The 15,743-nt window shown below is 39.1% G+C and overlaps 1 protein-coding gene across 2 annotated transcripts; it reads right to left on the bottom strand.

Moving 5' to 3' along the window:
- Positions 1 to 1,164: 1,164 nt before the first annotated feature.
- On the bottom strand, positions 1,165 to 15,154 carry igfbp5b (insulin-like growth factor binding protein 5b). Of its 2 annotated transcripts, none has more exons than XM_052606711.1 (4): positions 14,033 to 15,154; positions 6,738 to 6,949; positions 6,524 to 6,643; positions 1,165 to 5,570 (listed from the first exon to the last, which is right to left on the bottom strand). In XM_052606711.1, the coding sequence occupies exons 1-4, from the start codon at positions 14,358 to 14,360 to the stop codon at positions 5,436 to 5,438; spliced, it is 795 nt and encodes a 264-aa protein (XP_052462671.1). In that variant the 5' UTR covers positions 14,361 to 15,154; the 3' UTR covers positions 1,165 to 5,435. The 2 variants fall into 2 exon arrangements, with proteins under 2 accessions (XP_052462671.1, XP_052462672.1); XM_052606712.1 differs by having other exon boundaries at positions 6,738 to 6,862; positions 14,033 to 15,091.
- Between the last annotated feature and the right edge of the window lie 589 nt (positions 15,155 to 15,743).

The raw sequence follows: 15,743 nt of genomic DNA, 5'->3' as shown, positions 1-15,743 counted from the left end.
CAGTCAGTTTCCTCACAAATTTGAATGGAGATGTTGGTCCTTTCTGCCGGTCAGAGATCCATCCTTGATGTTGGGGCTCATGGTAAATTACTTCCTTGTCCCTGAGCAATCTCTTTGACTTCCGTGGAAAGCCAGGTTCCTTGCCTCTGGGCAGAGTTTTAAATGCAGTAAGTCTTCAGCAAAATAAACCTGTATCCTGTAACGCTCAGTTCCTGATTTATCAATGAAGACAATTGAATTAGCAGACAAACAATGTGTGCTATCATAGATTCCCAGTGACATAATGTGTGTTGTGTAACCAGTAAAGGAGTGTGTGTGTGTGTGTATGTATGTATATGTGTGAGTGTGTGTAACATTCTAATAATTACATGATTGCATACATACACGTATACATATATATTTTCTTAAAGATTACAGTAAAACACTCAACCTGGAAGTAAACTGGGCCAGAAAGGGTTTAAAAGCAAAACATATTCTGCATGCATTTGCAGTAAAAGCATGTTTATTGTTTGGTCTGTCAAAATTGTCCCTTTTGAGATATGATTACATTTGTAGGTGAATGACGACTTGGTTATTTATTAAATCAAGTGTACAGAATGCTTGTGAACCCCTTGAACAGTGTTCAGAACGCATCTCAGGATGCATCTCATGAAGTTTTAAATTTATCTGTTTAACATTTCGGCTACTACATAATTCCTGTACTTTCATTTATGTTTTAATGACTCCAATATAATTATAAAATGTGGAAAGTATATCATGCAAAAGTTGCATAATATTTTCATGACATTGGTGATAGAAATCTGATAATGACTATAGATAAGTGATTATATCACACTAGTCTCATGCTAACATTTAATATGTATATATATATATATTTAAAAAAAATGATTGAAGTTGTTGCTGTCAGCTGGAACATTCCTTTAAAGTATGCCATCCTGATTGATTTATAAGCAGTATATTCTTATTGATGTTATTATCATGTCAAGATAGTGTTTCTATTGGGCAATTGAAATGTCAAAGTATCTGTTGTCTTTATATTTGCATGCATTGTGTGATAATGGTGTGACATCAGGGAAACTGACTTGGCTAGTAAATCTTTATTCAAATTGTTCTCATAAACAAGATCAAATTCCTGTCATGTACAAATAAATGTATTGCACAAGCTTAAATGAATACATAACTTTATTTAAATAAATGCTTTGTCATAACAAAAAAAAAAAAAAAAAGACAAAAGTTAAAAGAGTACATAAATTACAAGTTGAATAAATATTACACAGTGATATTCACTTTCTTAATATTTTTTTTTTTTTCATTTTATTGGTTTTTAATAAGAGTTCCAAATGCTGAACATTTTTAGAGTCCTCCAGCCACTAATGGGTCTTTTTCACATGCCAGTTTAAGCCACATTTAGGTGGTCAATCATCAAGTCTTTTCTCATCAACAAAAAAAGAAAGCCATAAAAAAAACACCATTATGCATTCAGAGAAAGAAAGAAAACCTGTCGTTTCTACTGTAGTGCAAGTTATGAACTCTGCTGTCTACCCAAGTATGAGATTCGGAATCTGATGAAAGCAGATAAGCACAAAAGCAACATGCTGCGTCCTGGCAATCGATAGTCTGTTGCCTCTAATTACAAATCAAAACGGATCAAAATCACATTAATTACATTTCTTTCCCATTCTCACAGTGACACCCAGATGGATTATATGACCTGGGGAAACAAGGTAAAACGGTTTTCAGCCATAGTGCATCGTCTTTTAACATTCAGGGTTTTCGGATAAACACTTTTTTTTTAATTCGTTGCATGACTGCTCATCAGATTCCGAGACTGTCTGTCTACAAATTCTACCTTGAAGTGTGAAGCACTGCAAAAATTAGTATTTTTGTCTGGTTTTTCAGTACAAATATCTAGACATCCTTTAAAACCAAATCAGTTGATTTGAGAATCAAAAGACAACACTCGTATTCAGAGAATTTGTCTTGTATTATTGGAAAATTCTAGCATTGTTTACTCACTGACATTCTTTTTTCCATGGAACACAAATAGAGCAGGATATCAAAGCTGCACTTTTCCTCAAAATGAAAGTCAATGGTTATAAAGCAAGGTTTTGAATTAAATTGAATTACATTCCTCACACAAAGTTCTCCTACAACTTTTGGACATGTTTCATAATTTCTGATTCATATTGTGCATCTTTTGTCCATTTTGGAGATTGACAGACCCTAGAAGTGAGCAGCTTGGACATTTTACTAACCTTCTCCTTTAGCGCTTCACAGAAGAAAGTATGTCAAACTTGTTTGAAACATAAAGATGAGTATATGAATTTTAGCTCATACTATATTTTGAAATTTTTTTTTCTTACGCTATGGGCAAACGTGTCCCTAAATTTTGTTCAAGATATTCTTTGAAAACAACTCATTATCTTGCATAATTAAACAATAAAAAGTGAATTCAATTAGTTTTAAAGGTGTTCAGATGAATTTACTGGAAAACAAGACACAAATACTGATAAAGAAATACATTTTTGCAGTTTGTATTGTGAAAGGAGGTGTATTGCGAAATGTTGTGAACGGAGGCCCAGCACAAGATCACTGCTTAAGGCTCTCACATGCTCTCCTTCTAACCCGGATATCACTGAGATGCAAAGTCTATCAAGAGCAGATGGAGAATAGACTGTGATTGGTAGAGTTGTGTTACTGGTAAACCCACTGAATGATGATGCGGGTCTAGGGCTTGGGCTGCAAAGACCCTGTCAAAGGTACTCAGGCAGGGTATCTGTCCGAGGCCTGCTCCTGCTCCTATACCTGAACTGAGATTCACTTTGAAACGGCACTAACTGTGTGGCAAGGTAATGAATTAAGTGCAAGCTGCTTTTATAAATGGGGAGGGGGCTTTCGGCATGGATCATAACCTGGATAATGCTGATTACTGATTTTACCCTGTGGTGATGGACACCTACAAGGCTAATTGTGCAATAACAGAGGCGACTAGGCTTCTACAAAGTACTCAAGACATTTGAAAAAGTCTGGTTAAAAACACACACACACACACCCTATCTTTCATGCCACCAATTGACATTCACTAATCTTTTTGACATGCAGTGGTTAGATTCTGCGGACCCATGGTTATTTGGAATCACAGCCAGGCCCACACGGAATCTTCATGCATGGAATTCCACAAAATTGGAACGACCGCCATTCACACAAACTTTTCTATCACAATTTCTTACGCCGTCAAATTTGACTGTGTTTTCCGCTACTAGTTAGGACATAGTTCTCAAAGCTCCATGTCTAAAATACGGAAAATGCGTGCGAATTCCATCCTGGCCTGGTTATGATGGGTATTTACATGTTAGAGATCTGGAGAGATGCAGCTCTATAGGGTAGGGTGTTAGTGACTATTTTTACAGCCCCCTCCCAGCATTGAAACTATGATCATTCGGGCCCTGAAGTAAGATCCGGACGGACCCATTGTGGCATGGCTTCACTCACTCTTCAAGTGCTGACCGGTGAGTATCCCTGTGGGATGTATAGCTTGATTGGAAATACTCTTGTCAGCAATTACACACATTTGCAGTCTCTGTCAAATCAATCGTCAGCTTATTCATAAGAGAAATAACAGTAAATGAGCTAGCTGGACTACGTTCTCACCCTACCTCAGCCTCGGCGCAGGGAGCGATTTCTGATAGCTGCTTGACATACTATGTAGTGTAACGGATTTCATTTCTAATCTGACGCTGTATTTGAACGCAACTGAGGTCCTTCGTCAATATAAAAAGGTATTTTCGTTCCCCTTGGCTATTGTGTAACGTTCACGTCACCATTCAAATGTATTTGCATGTAGGAAGGCACTGAGACTCACACACTGAATGACGATGTAGTGAAACGCACCTTCTGTTTCCACCGTGGTTAATAACGCCGATGAAATACAGGAATACAAATGAAACATGTCATTGTGCTGACCAAAAGAGCTATTAGCTATTGGTGAACAGTCAAAGTGGGCGGGTCTTAAAAAGTGGTCTGACCTGCATTTAAATGTGCAAGTTGTCATTGTGACAGGTCAGATGGAAATATGCAAATTGATAATGCTAATACTCCTCTGCTGAGCACCTGATCGTTGTGGTAGTTTGTTAAGGATAACAAAACAAAAAAGAAAAGTGAAAAGAAAAAAACACACACACAAAAAAACCATTCAATTATCTAGAGTTAAAGGTAACATACCAAGGTTTCGGTGAAACCACATGGTCGAGGAACATGGCTCATAAGTGGACTGTCATTACCTCCATGAAGTCAAAGGAAACAGCACATAACAAAAGTTTTTCAGAAAAGAAAAAAACTAAACAATACAGACAGAAAGAAACTACCGCTTTGCACGGTGAATGTCCGTCAAAGTTCAAACGCAAATGCTGGGAGCGTTTAAGGGTTACAGCATCTGTCTCGATTTTAACTCGGCCCAGATGCCATAATATCTGATACAAAAATATTCCAGAGTGGCCTTTTTTCTTTTCTAGGCGTGGTCACCGATTGATTCTTTGTGGACTTTTTTTCTCATTCGGGACCCCGTGTAACCCTGCGTGACAGCGTCTGTTTACATAGGCACGGTTGGCATGTTAGGCTACAAAGTCTGGAGCCACTGAAACAGATTTGTCTAATGGGATCCTGGTTTTCTTTTGACTATGTTCTGGGAGGGATACGTTATTTAATTTTTTTGTGAAAGGTATTACCGTATTTCATTGCTCACACACGTGCGCACGCAAACATACGCTTGTGCACACAAGCATACACTGAACTTGGTGGAGTTACATATTTCCAAGCAGGTTCCCCAATGAATAAGTGCTCTGACAGGACCCAAAAAAAAAAAAAAAAAAAGCCAGATAGAGATGACTGTATCAGCAGATCTCTACCATGTGTTTTCCATTCTTTCTTCTCTTTTGGAAAACGACACTTTTTTTTCTTTTCTTTTTTTTTTCAAATAGTAAAAGTTTCTGCCATCTCCTTTGTTACCTTGACAGCAAAAGATGTAAAAGACCAAGATAGCCCTGTTAATATGCCATATATTCTTTTCTTTTTTCTGTATTTTGTTTTATGTTAACTTTAAACAAAACAGTATGGTGCTCAAACCCCAGCTTCTATAAAAATATATAATTGTATGTATATATTTTTATACTTTTTTTTTTTGTTGTTGCCGGGACTCAGCACTAGCAGATGGCTCCTCTGATTGGCATCCAGTGAGATAGCGATGAGCGCTCAGTCAAATCAATTCCTGTGGATTATCTCACCTTAACATTTTCTTTTTAGCCTGATTGTTAATTTTTGTAATAGCTGTTGTGTGTCTTTGTCGTTTTGCATCAAAATCACAAAGTGACTGGTGGGTAGGCTGGTGGGACAGGACATGGAGGTGGGACCCAGGTCTGATGATCAGGGTGGGTTGATTCTCACTCGTTGTTGTTGCTGTTCTCCAAATCCTTGCACTGGATGTTACCGCCGCTGTAATCAGTGCCGGGCAGCTGCACGCCGTATTTGTCCACACACCAGCAGATGCCTCGTTTCCGGCCACGGGAGGGCTTGCACTGCAGGGTGGACAAGGAACAAAAGGTCATAAAACTGCAAGCACAACTCAGTGGGAATGCCTCGACTTGGACTAGATGGTATGCTGTCATAACATATTCATTGTGTGATGTGGTTTGAAAAAGATGAGCAATTACCGTATAGATGACTTTGTTGATTATAATGGGAGTGATTTCGTTTTGAATGGTGTAAATACTAGAGATGTGCTAAATGACATCTTCAAAGTCAACTAATTAAGTAGACTGTTTTAAAGCACAGCAATAAAGCATTACAGCAAACAAGTTAAGTTGTAAATTAACATTGTAAATCAGTGCATCAATATAGAATTCATTTGATTTATGTTCACATGTCATGAAGCCAAAAAAAAAATAAATAATAATAATAATACAAGAGATAATGAGATACAAAGTGGCATGTACCTTTGAATTGTAAAGTATTTAGTTCTCTGGACTATTCAAAAATTGGCATTAACACATGGTTATAAATATTTAGTTAGTGCAGGTCCTTGAATTTGATTGGCTGAGCAGCTTCACTAGTCTGTGTTTGTTCCAGACAGGCTGACAATCTACGTATTAGTGGTTGGATTTTTCAATGACTCTACCTGTATATTACATCAATACACCAATATGTGGTGAAAGTAAAGACAGTAGAGTCTTTGACTGAACTGATATATATATATATATATATATATATATATATATATATATATATATATATATATATATATATATATATATATATATATATATATATATATATATAAAAACATTAATTCACTTAAAGTGAAGGAGTTTCTGAATTATTAAGTGTTTAAAAACTCTGATTCATTCAAAGGAAAATCCAATGTGTGTTGCACAACGGTTCTGTTTGGAATGATTTTCGAGTTTGGAATGAGTTAAAATCGACAATAAAATTGTTTTTAAATATTGTACAGTAAAAGTAACAAGAGTCTTACCTGCTTGCGCTTGAAGAAGCCCTTCCTGTCACAGTTAGGCAGGTAGAGGGAAAGAGCCATGACACGGGAGGTATCTTTCATACTTTGAATGATTCCATCCAGCTTCCTTCTGCAGGGACCCTGTGGCAGACGAACACATGGTGAGTTGCATCATCACCTCAGCATATAACGCCTAGATATCATTTTACTGCAGCTGCTGCGTCACACAACTTACAAATTCAGGCTCATGCTTGTCGATGGGAAGGGGGGAGTAGTCCATCGGCACCAGTAACCGATGCTTCTCCTGTTGTTTCTTCTTGTCCTTGAGCAAGGCAGCATTCTTCCTGCTGTGGATTACGTCTGGTTTGGGGTAAAGCGGAATTTTAGGAATCTGGTCTTCAGTCGTGTCTGGCTTCACTGTATCATCATGCTCTATTGATTCACGATCTAAGACAAAGAGAATCAAATAATAAGCATTAACTAGATTTTTACTGCATGGAAATGTGAGTGCCAGTGCAAAACTTGTCAGCATGATGTTAAAGTGTTTGCCAGGGTGTTGATATGTTGTTTTGAGTTTTGAATCTGTAAAATTCTTTTTAGTCTTGTTTTGAGTTTTCTCAGGTTCTCAAGTATGAGATTTTTCACCCGGAAAAACTAGATGCATTAGCACACCTCAATAAGCTGCACAATTTGAGGTATCATTCATACAATGACAAACAAATATGAATTTGATTGGCTGAGGCCTAAAAATCTAACTTTTAAAACTTATTTTTTTTGTCATTCTAAAAACAACAACAACAAAAAAGTGGTGCATAATAGAGTGAAGTTGATTGTTAGACAACGACTGATTGACCATTGTGATGTGATGTATTTCAGGCAAACTGAATGCATTAGCACAACAAAGCAATAGCAATTCGCCTTAGCAAACACCAGTAATGATCTCAATGCCCTACATCTGACTTCAACAATTCAAATAGGCTGAATCAAATTTGACTTATAAAAACCTGACAAATCTCCTATAAAACCTCTCTTCTCCAAAGGCTTTACACATCCTAGTTGCTAATGAGTTTCTGGAGTGTAAACATGAAAGCAACAGTTTTTCCACCAAATGTTTCCTATGCATTTGTTTACAGAGGGTGGTGGCAGGATCAGCAGCTGATGATCACCCCAAACCCAAACTAGCGCTAGTTGAAACAACTGGTTTTGCCTGACTTAACATCCAATTGGGTTAAAATACCAATATATCATGCTATTTGGTGGGATTTCTCCAAAATGCCTTTAGATGTACAACCCAAACATTGAATGCACCTCTGTTTTATACAGCTTAATAATTATTTTGATTTCAGTGTTAGAATGTGCATGGCTACAGGATTTGGGAGTGAAAACAGAAACGGCTTTTCTAATGATCCTTAACAGCTCAGAACTGTACTTGAAGAACTTTGAAGTCACAATAACCACAACAACTGCAATGTTCTTCTGCAAGAATCTAAGGCTAGGTGGCTAGTAACTGCCGACGTGTTCTGCGATATTGCAGAACTCGATAGTATAATTCCAGAGGATACAAGACTTTCCACTTAAGTCAAATACTGTTGGACAAAGCGGAGCTTCGGAGTTTAAAACTGAACGCTTGAAGAAAGAAACCAAACATAGTACATCCAGAGGACATTAACAGATCATTATCACGAAGCATACAAGTCAGGATATATAATTGCATTGAAATTTAGCTATCAAAAACCATGAAAAACCCTCTGCTAAGCTTTTATTTATAATTTTTGCAATACAAAATTGAATTTTTAACAGTTTTGTTTATTAATAATAATTTATTCATATTAATAATAATGTATTAATAATATCTCAGTGACACTAAATGCACTACTTAGCAGCCATAAACAGTCCATGCAATTTATTATGCAAATAATAATGCAATATTACTTGGCAAATTGTTCATGCATTTGGAATGTATTTAATTTGTAAATACTAGGGTAAGGGCTTGGCACAACATAAAGCGATTATTATAATAAATTAATTGATATTCAATTATTATTAAATAGATAGATAGCATGCCATTGTTGATATTTCATCTTAGAGTGGCTTCATTTGTGAATCAGACAGAAAGGAAATGGACATATGGTGTCAGGTCTGAACATTGATGCTGTTGGGTTGCCAAGTATTTCTGTGCATACAGCCAAGAGGGCATTATCAGACAGCTGAGGCAGCCAGCAGAAATGATTGAGATAACTGCCCTTACAGTCCTCCTGAGCTCCAGTTCTTCACATTGCTGTGGACTGGGGCAGGGTGTTCTAGAGCGGCCTGGTGGTGAAAGAGTCTGTCTGACCTGGAGACGCATGGGGCGGGTGCCTGGTCATTACAGGAATTGGTTTCTTGGCTTCTGAAGTTACAATCAGAGCCTGGTACTGTCTCTTTGAAATCAATCCCGCAACCCATGACTTGGCAGACTGAAGTTTCTGTACAGATTTCCCCGCAGGTTTAGGGTCTTGAAACCACCGGATCTGAGATCGCCTAATGGAAATGTCATAGGGACGTTTGCCTAGAGTGAGATTTACATGGCTTGGAAATGTAGACTTTAAACAGGAAGGCACAGGACGACTGGGATGTCACAGTTTCCTTATGGTTGTTTTCGTGATTTTTCCTCCACAAGCCAATAATGCCTAGAGTTTACAAACCACTAAATTTGTCTTTTCTGTTGTAGGCTTTTCAAAGTGAGGACCAAAATCACTTTTTCCATGCTCGTGGTCCCCGGCTTGTAAAGGTTTAGCGGGCCTGTGTTTAACATCTGACACAAAGCCAAGATCTTGGAGCCCGGCCAAACCAGACATATCACGTGTAGACTGTCTATTCAAATGAGCTTTGGAAAGAATGCTGTAGAGGTATTGGTGTCTCTCCTCTTGGTCTTGTAAAACTTTTCATTAAGATAAAGGGAACCGAGCTTGGCCAAAAGAGATGCATCTGATAGGGGCTCTGTTTAATCATTTATATATGCGCTGGGCAATTATGCTTCATGAATATCCACCAATTCTTACAGTTTGGGGGCTAATGATGAAAGCAGAGTTGCTAGTCACCTTGTCTGATTATTTTTTTCAGAATGTGCTGCCAGAAAGGCTGAAAAATGCTTCTGAGCATATGCTTCTAGAGGCCATCAGATGACGTGTTTTAGTGTCTTATTAGCATGCACGGCTAGAATTAGGTCTTGCTATTGTAAAATATTCAGACTAGCTCGCCTTTGAAAGTCGTTCTTGAAGCAGGCCGTTCTGCTTAGTCTTGCATTCATTGTCACAGACCGACCATGGCATCCCTGGCAAGATTCCACTGCTAAATATTTAAAGCTTGGACCGTGTCCACAACATGTTTGGGCCGCTGTAACAGAAAAGCATGCTACAAACTAGATAAAAAAACATGAATGTAACCGTACACTAATGCTAGTTAAAAACGGGGGAATTGCGAACTACAAAGCAATATTCAAAGCAAGAACTGGCTGATTTGGGACAAAAGTTTCCATGTTGCAATACACTATCAGTTACAACCAAGAAAGCCAACATATAACTTACTATTCAAACAAGACCCCTGTAATTTAGGACAATGCAAGGTGATGACACCTGTCGATACCCTTCAGGCTGAAAGCACATGTGCGCACCTCTGCATTGCCTGACCGTGTCTCATGTCATCAACACTCCGAAACATGAACTCAGGAGGTGCTCTTCGGACATCAGTGGATCACTTCCAGTTGCTGATTTCAATTAGCTCAGACAATGGCAAGAGAGAGATATTGTCTGTAAGCTAAAGGCATCTTTCCACCAAGTGTATCTAGCTACAATCTTTCTTTTTCTAAACTAAACTTCTAAACTAGGCTATATCATGTATTTTTTTTCCAAGCAAACTTTAGCAGTTTCAATTTTGTCAATTTTATGATGAAATACCAACAATAAATGTGTTTTTCCGCTCTTGTGGCTTAAAGAATGAGCTTTATCAATCGTTTTCGAATCAGTCGGGTATCATATGCAGGCCAAATTTTGTCACCACACCGCCTTTCCCATGATCCTCAACAACTAAATGTAACAGCTATAACAGAACTAACGATTTTGTCTTGTGCTGTTTTACCTACCCTCCCAAGAATCCTGCAGGGCACAACATTTGAGGCAGGGCTTTGGAGCCACATCTGAACCTGTGCTGCAGGCAAGAAATTAGGCACCTTTTGTTCTCCTTCCCTGAAGAAACGTGACACTGCGGCTCCCCTCCACCGCCCCGAAGCACATGACAGAAGGTTTCAACAGATCGGCGTATTCTGCTCAACCACATGGTTACAGCTCTGCTGTCTGCTTATATTTTGAATGTTTAATTTTCTAAGAGTGTGCAATACACCCATAGATTAAATAGATTTGTTTTGTGCTATCACTGTTTTGGTCAGCCTGACATGTGTTCCTGTTTAAGCAGGGCCCAGTGTGAGGATGTCGCTGCCCGGGAATCACGTTTCTGACAGAGACGAGACTACTGTGCAAGCTGATTTTCTTCACAGCTGTTACTCACTAGCTTTCCAGGTGCCAATGACAAATACACGCTGGACAGATTGCTGTTAAACTTTACTGGAAGGAGTCATTCAAGCATGCCAAATGGGTTCCCTACTTACATACCTCTGCAAAGGATGACTGGGCACTAGATATAAGTGTGCTGTGTTTAAGAGGAGAGGAGAGGAGAGGAGAAAATATTGTGTAACCTATGTAGATTATTTTTAAAAGCTGACATCTCTTTCAAAAAGTGCAAGAGATCTATTCAGGTGCTAATCAGTGAAGCGAGCCGTATATCTTTCAACGTCAGTCTGATGTTACAAGCAAGTATATTTTCTGTGAGTTTGGCCTGTGGCGCAATATAAAAATGAGATGACAGACAGGCAATAGAAGAACAACTGCTTTCCATTCCTTTGTAATCGTTGTTTAGTTACGGCTACATCTCTAGTGGGTAAATAAAATGCAGAAATCAGCAATACTGAAATAACCCAATAAAACAGCCAAGTGCTTTTGGCTCAGTTCTTTACGTTTGTTTATTTGCATACTCTTAGATTCTGACCAGCAAACGTTGCGAACGCAGTACACAGTTCTTTCAGGCAAGACACCTGAAGTCATATCTGTTAGCAACTGCATCCAAGTTCGCACGTGGCATGTCCGAACAGAAAGTCTCCCGTTTGATCATTAGCAAATTTGCATTATTTGCCAATCCTGGAGCTAAATGACAATCCGGCATTGCCTATCATGCTAGGCTCTAAACATTGAATCTTTACACCATGATCGACCAGCATTCAAGACCATGAAGGTATAACACTATTCATGTGAGTGGGACATTTCCCATTTTAAACTTGTATTTCAATTTTATGTTTGCACAACTGTGAAACTAAGGCGTCTTGGGGGAATATAAATGGATTGGGAAGACACAGGGCTAAAAGACTTGGAATCCTAATGCAGGCAAGGACGCTTGACCTCTATCCCTCTTTCCCTCTCGCGCTCTCTCTCTGTCTGTCCTGCCCAACTAGTAAAACCATGCTGAAACTGAATACCACGGGAGGCTAGAAGCGTCCCTCTAAATTCATCCCCATGCTTGACGAACAGCTCTTGATAGATCGGCTCAACAGACATTCTGCTGAATCACAAGGGCTCAACTGTGTGCCCACTGCAATCACAGAAGGGGTAAACCAGCAGCCACACTCATCAGAGGACTTCAGATAGAGACAAACAGGTTTCTGATGTGCACCTGTGTGTGAGAGGGTTGTATAGTGTTCAGTTTTCAACCTCATCCATTTGAAAATTATGTGCTTTCTTATAGAATAAAGCATTGCTGTAGTCTAAAAAATAGTTGTGTAACATAACATGCTATTTTTATTCATGTAGCTCGACTAGTAGAGCATTGCACTAACAACGCCATGGAAAGCATGAATTTAGAGCACTGAATAAAAGCATCTGCCAAATCTTTCTTGCTTTTTTTGACATTTGCCAAGTATGGTAACCCATACTCACTATTGGTGCTCTGCATTTAACCCATCCAAGTGCACACACACACACACTGCAGGGAGAAGTGAACACTCCGTGAACACACACCCGGAACAGTGGGCAGTTATATCCAGCCCCCGGGGAGCAACTGGGGGTTCAGTGCCTTGCTCAAGGGCACTTCAGCTATGGGTATTGAGGGTGGAAGAGAGCACTGTTTATTAACTCCCTCTCACCTACAATTCCTGCCAGCACCGAGACTTGAACCAGCAAACTTCGGGCTACAAGTCCAACTCTCTAACTATTAGGCCACAGTTGCCCCAAATGCATAAACATAAATAAATATGCATGCTGTGCACGATTACTCATCATAAATGTGATTTTAGCACACAGGTTGGCTTGTAGAGACACCGCGGCTATCCTCCTCCCCCTGGATCTAATCTTTGAAGAGTAATCCCACCCTCAACACCACCCACAGACTTAGACCTAAATTCAGAGCAAACTAGAATCTCATGAGGCATGGGTACACCATACAATGATGAGAGGTGTGATCATAACAATGGAGGAATCCCTAACATCCATACAGCACCAAACAAATGCTATTGCCAAATCAAACAATAGTGAAACACAAAACAAGGCTGTATGGGGCTATGGATCTTGGGACAATCTTTACTCAGTTCTGAGGAGAATACTAAATGATGCAGTTCTGCTAAGTCTGATGCTGCTTTGCTTCTGTGCCAATGGAATGCAGCATTAGAGCAGCCTTAAATTGGGCATTACAGAGCATATATTTATGGGTTAATATTTTTGTTCACAATCAGACATTTTCATACATTTCAGAGCACATAATTTTTGTCTAAAAGCATTATATGATTATTTAGATGCCGCTTCAGTACAATAAAAAAAGGTACAATGATGGTATCAGATGACAATACCATGGTAAATTGATATACCCCTTAAAAAAGTACAGTGGCAGTGTGACTTGGCATAGTGATGGCATTATATGGGACTCCAGCCAAGGTATTTATATGGTACCCCAGGGACTTCCAAAACAACACTATGATACTACAATGTTAAATGGCAAAAAACATGGTAGCAATATAGTATATGTCCAAAATACAATGGCAGTCCCAATGACACAACGCCAAAAAAACGCTGAATGATTTTAAATAAAATACAAATATTCTATACTCCTTTTTTGTTTTGTTATTTGAAAAACGCGGAACCACCACGGTACTTTTTTTGTTTTGTTGTTGTGCAAAGTGCCTTTGTAGCGTGAAGATGGAGACCGTTTGTTAATAATTGGTTTAGGATGAAACATAAACAGGCTTCACTAATCCTAATAGTCTACAGCGTTGTAATATGATAGAAAACAGCACTGAGCAGCGCAGCCTGGCCACAACACAGAAAAGCTCATGCAGAATCATGCGCACGCCATAAAACTGGATCAGCGCAAGCCACAAACTTCCCACCAGATACACGATCTCAACGCAACAATGCTTTCGTGCAACAAATGCGAACTGCTTTCCAGACAACTTACCAATGGATGGGTGCGGTGGTTTGTGTCCCTTGTCGTTCGTACACACTCCCTTGCCGTGCAGCAGGGCGTGAAGCGGCTTCTCCTCGCCGTTGCGCGGCAGACAGCGCAGTCCGTTTGTGCATGTACCGGTGTACACCCCACACGCCTGACCCTCCGCCAGAGCACAAGTCAAGCAGCAGCCGCAGCCGGGCTCCTTCACCAGCTGACAGTCCACCGGGACCGGAGGACACATAGAGAGCGCCTTCTGATCGCACGGCTCGCACGGCACGAAAGAGCCTCCGCTGATGGACAACGCCGTGAGAAATGTACCCAGCACAAGAAGAGCCATACTTCGTTTCAAAGTTAATGAGGTCCGATTTAAATAATGATAATAATGATAATTATTATTATATAAACAAGAAGAAGCAAGAACTAGATATGAGAGCGCATGAACGATTGGCTCAGATTCGAGTGAAAACTCAACATGCAAAGTGAAAGCACAGCTTGGAGTGTCTTAAAAATGAGAAAAATAAAAACAGTCTTGAAAAATAGATAATGAAGAAGAATCCGGTCGATTTTTTACATAAATATGTACATATAAAAAATGATTCACTTGGGTATTCTCCGATAGTCCAGTTTGTGCGCAATTGGTTGCGCACTGAAATTCTGGACTCTCCGATTCCAAGACACTTTCCCCTCTGGAAGTTTTCTGAGCAGACTGATCAACTTCACAGCAGTGCTTGCCTTTTTAAAAACATCCAAACCCCTAACTATGAATAAGCCAAACAGCGGTGAAGGGAGGCGCACTTGCCAGATCGTGGCGCAGCGCCAGCGCCTTTTCCCCCCCTCGGCAATATGATCAGTCCTTTACGCAGTGATGCCAGGAGCGCGGAGCAAAACACAAATCCATGCAAAATCGAAGATATACTCCTCTAAGATCTTCCGTGCACTTTGTTTCCAGTATAGCGTCAGATTCGTGTACAAAGCTCAGCGGCTTTCCAACAGATTCAAGACGAAACGCGTCAAATGGCAACTGTGATGTGACATGATAAAGACGCCTGCTCACATATACATTCCGAATACACACAAAAGAGCACGATTAGAATCGCCCTGCAGATAGGCACCACCCGTATATTAATGCGCGCATGGAACATGTATGAGTAGTGGAGAATGGGGAGTGTTTTTTTTCTTGTTTTGCTCTGCGTGTCTCAAACGCTGATATAATACTCCCATGTTTGTCTTCTACAAATTAAAATATTTTTTAAATCCACTACTTACCGGGAACTCTAATAGAAATCATGGATAAACAAATGTACTTCTTAAAAAAAAGAATAATATATATATATATATATATATATATATATATATATATATATATATATATATATATATATATATATATATATATATATATATATATATATATATATATATTGATAATGCATTCTCTCGGTCTCCACCAAATCACTCCTTTTTAATTCAAAATAGGGAACACGTAGGACACATTTTCAGCTAAGAAAACTGGAAACTACTATATAAAATTAGTTATGAATAGTTTTGAAAATGTCTCAATTAAATCTCGTTTGAACGCTATATATCAAAAACAAGATAAGCTGCTGATTCAGATAATACCAATTCTGTCCTCTATTCTTTATTAACACTTTCCCAAATCTAATTATAAGCCAGATGTGTTCATGTATTTCTGCTATCTTCAGTCATCTAAGGTGATTTC

This window comes from Carassius gibelio, chromosome A9 (assembly GCF_023724105.1).
Source record: "Carassius gibelio isolate Cgi1373 ecotype wild population from Czech Republic chromosome A9, carGib1.2-hapl.c, whole genome shotgun sequence".
Lineage (NCBI taxonomy): Eukaryota > Metazoa > Chordata > Actinopteri > Cypriniformes > Cyprinidae > Carassius > Carassius gibelio.
The sequence above is the reverse complement of the archived record's forward strand: the minus strand, read 5'-3'. Positions and strand labels throughout refer to the sequence as shown.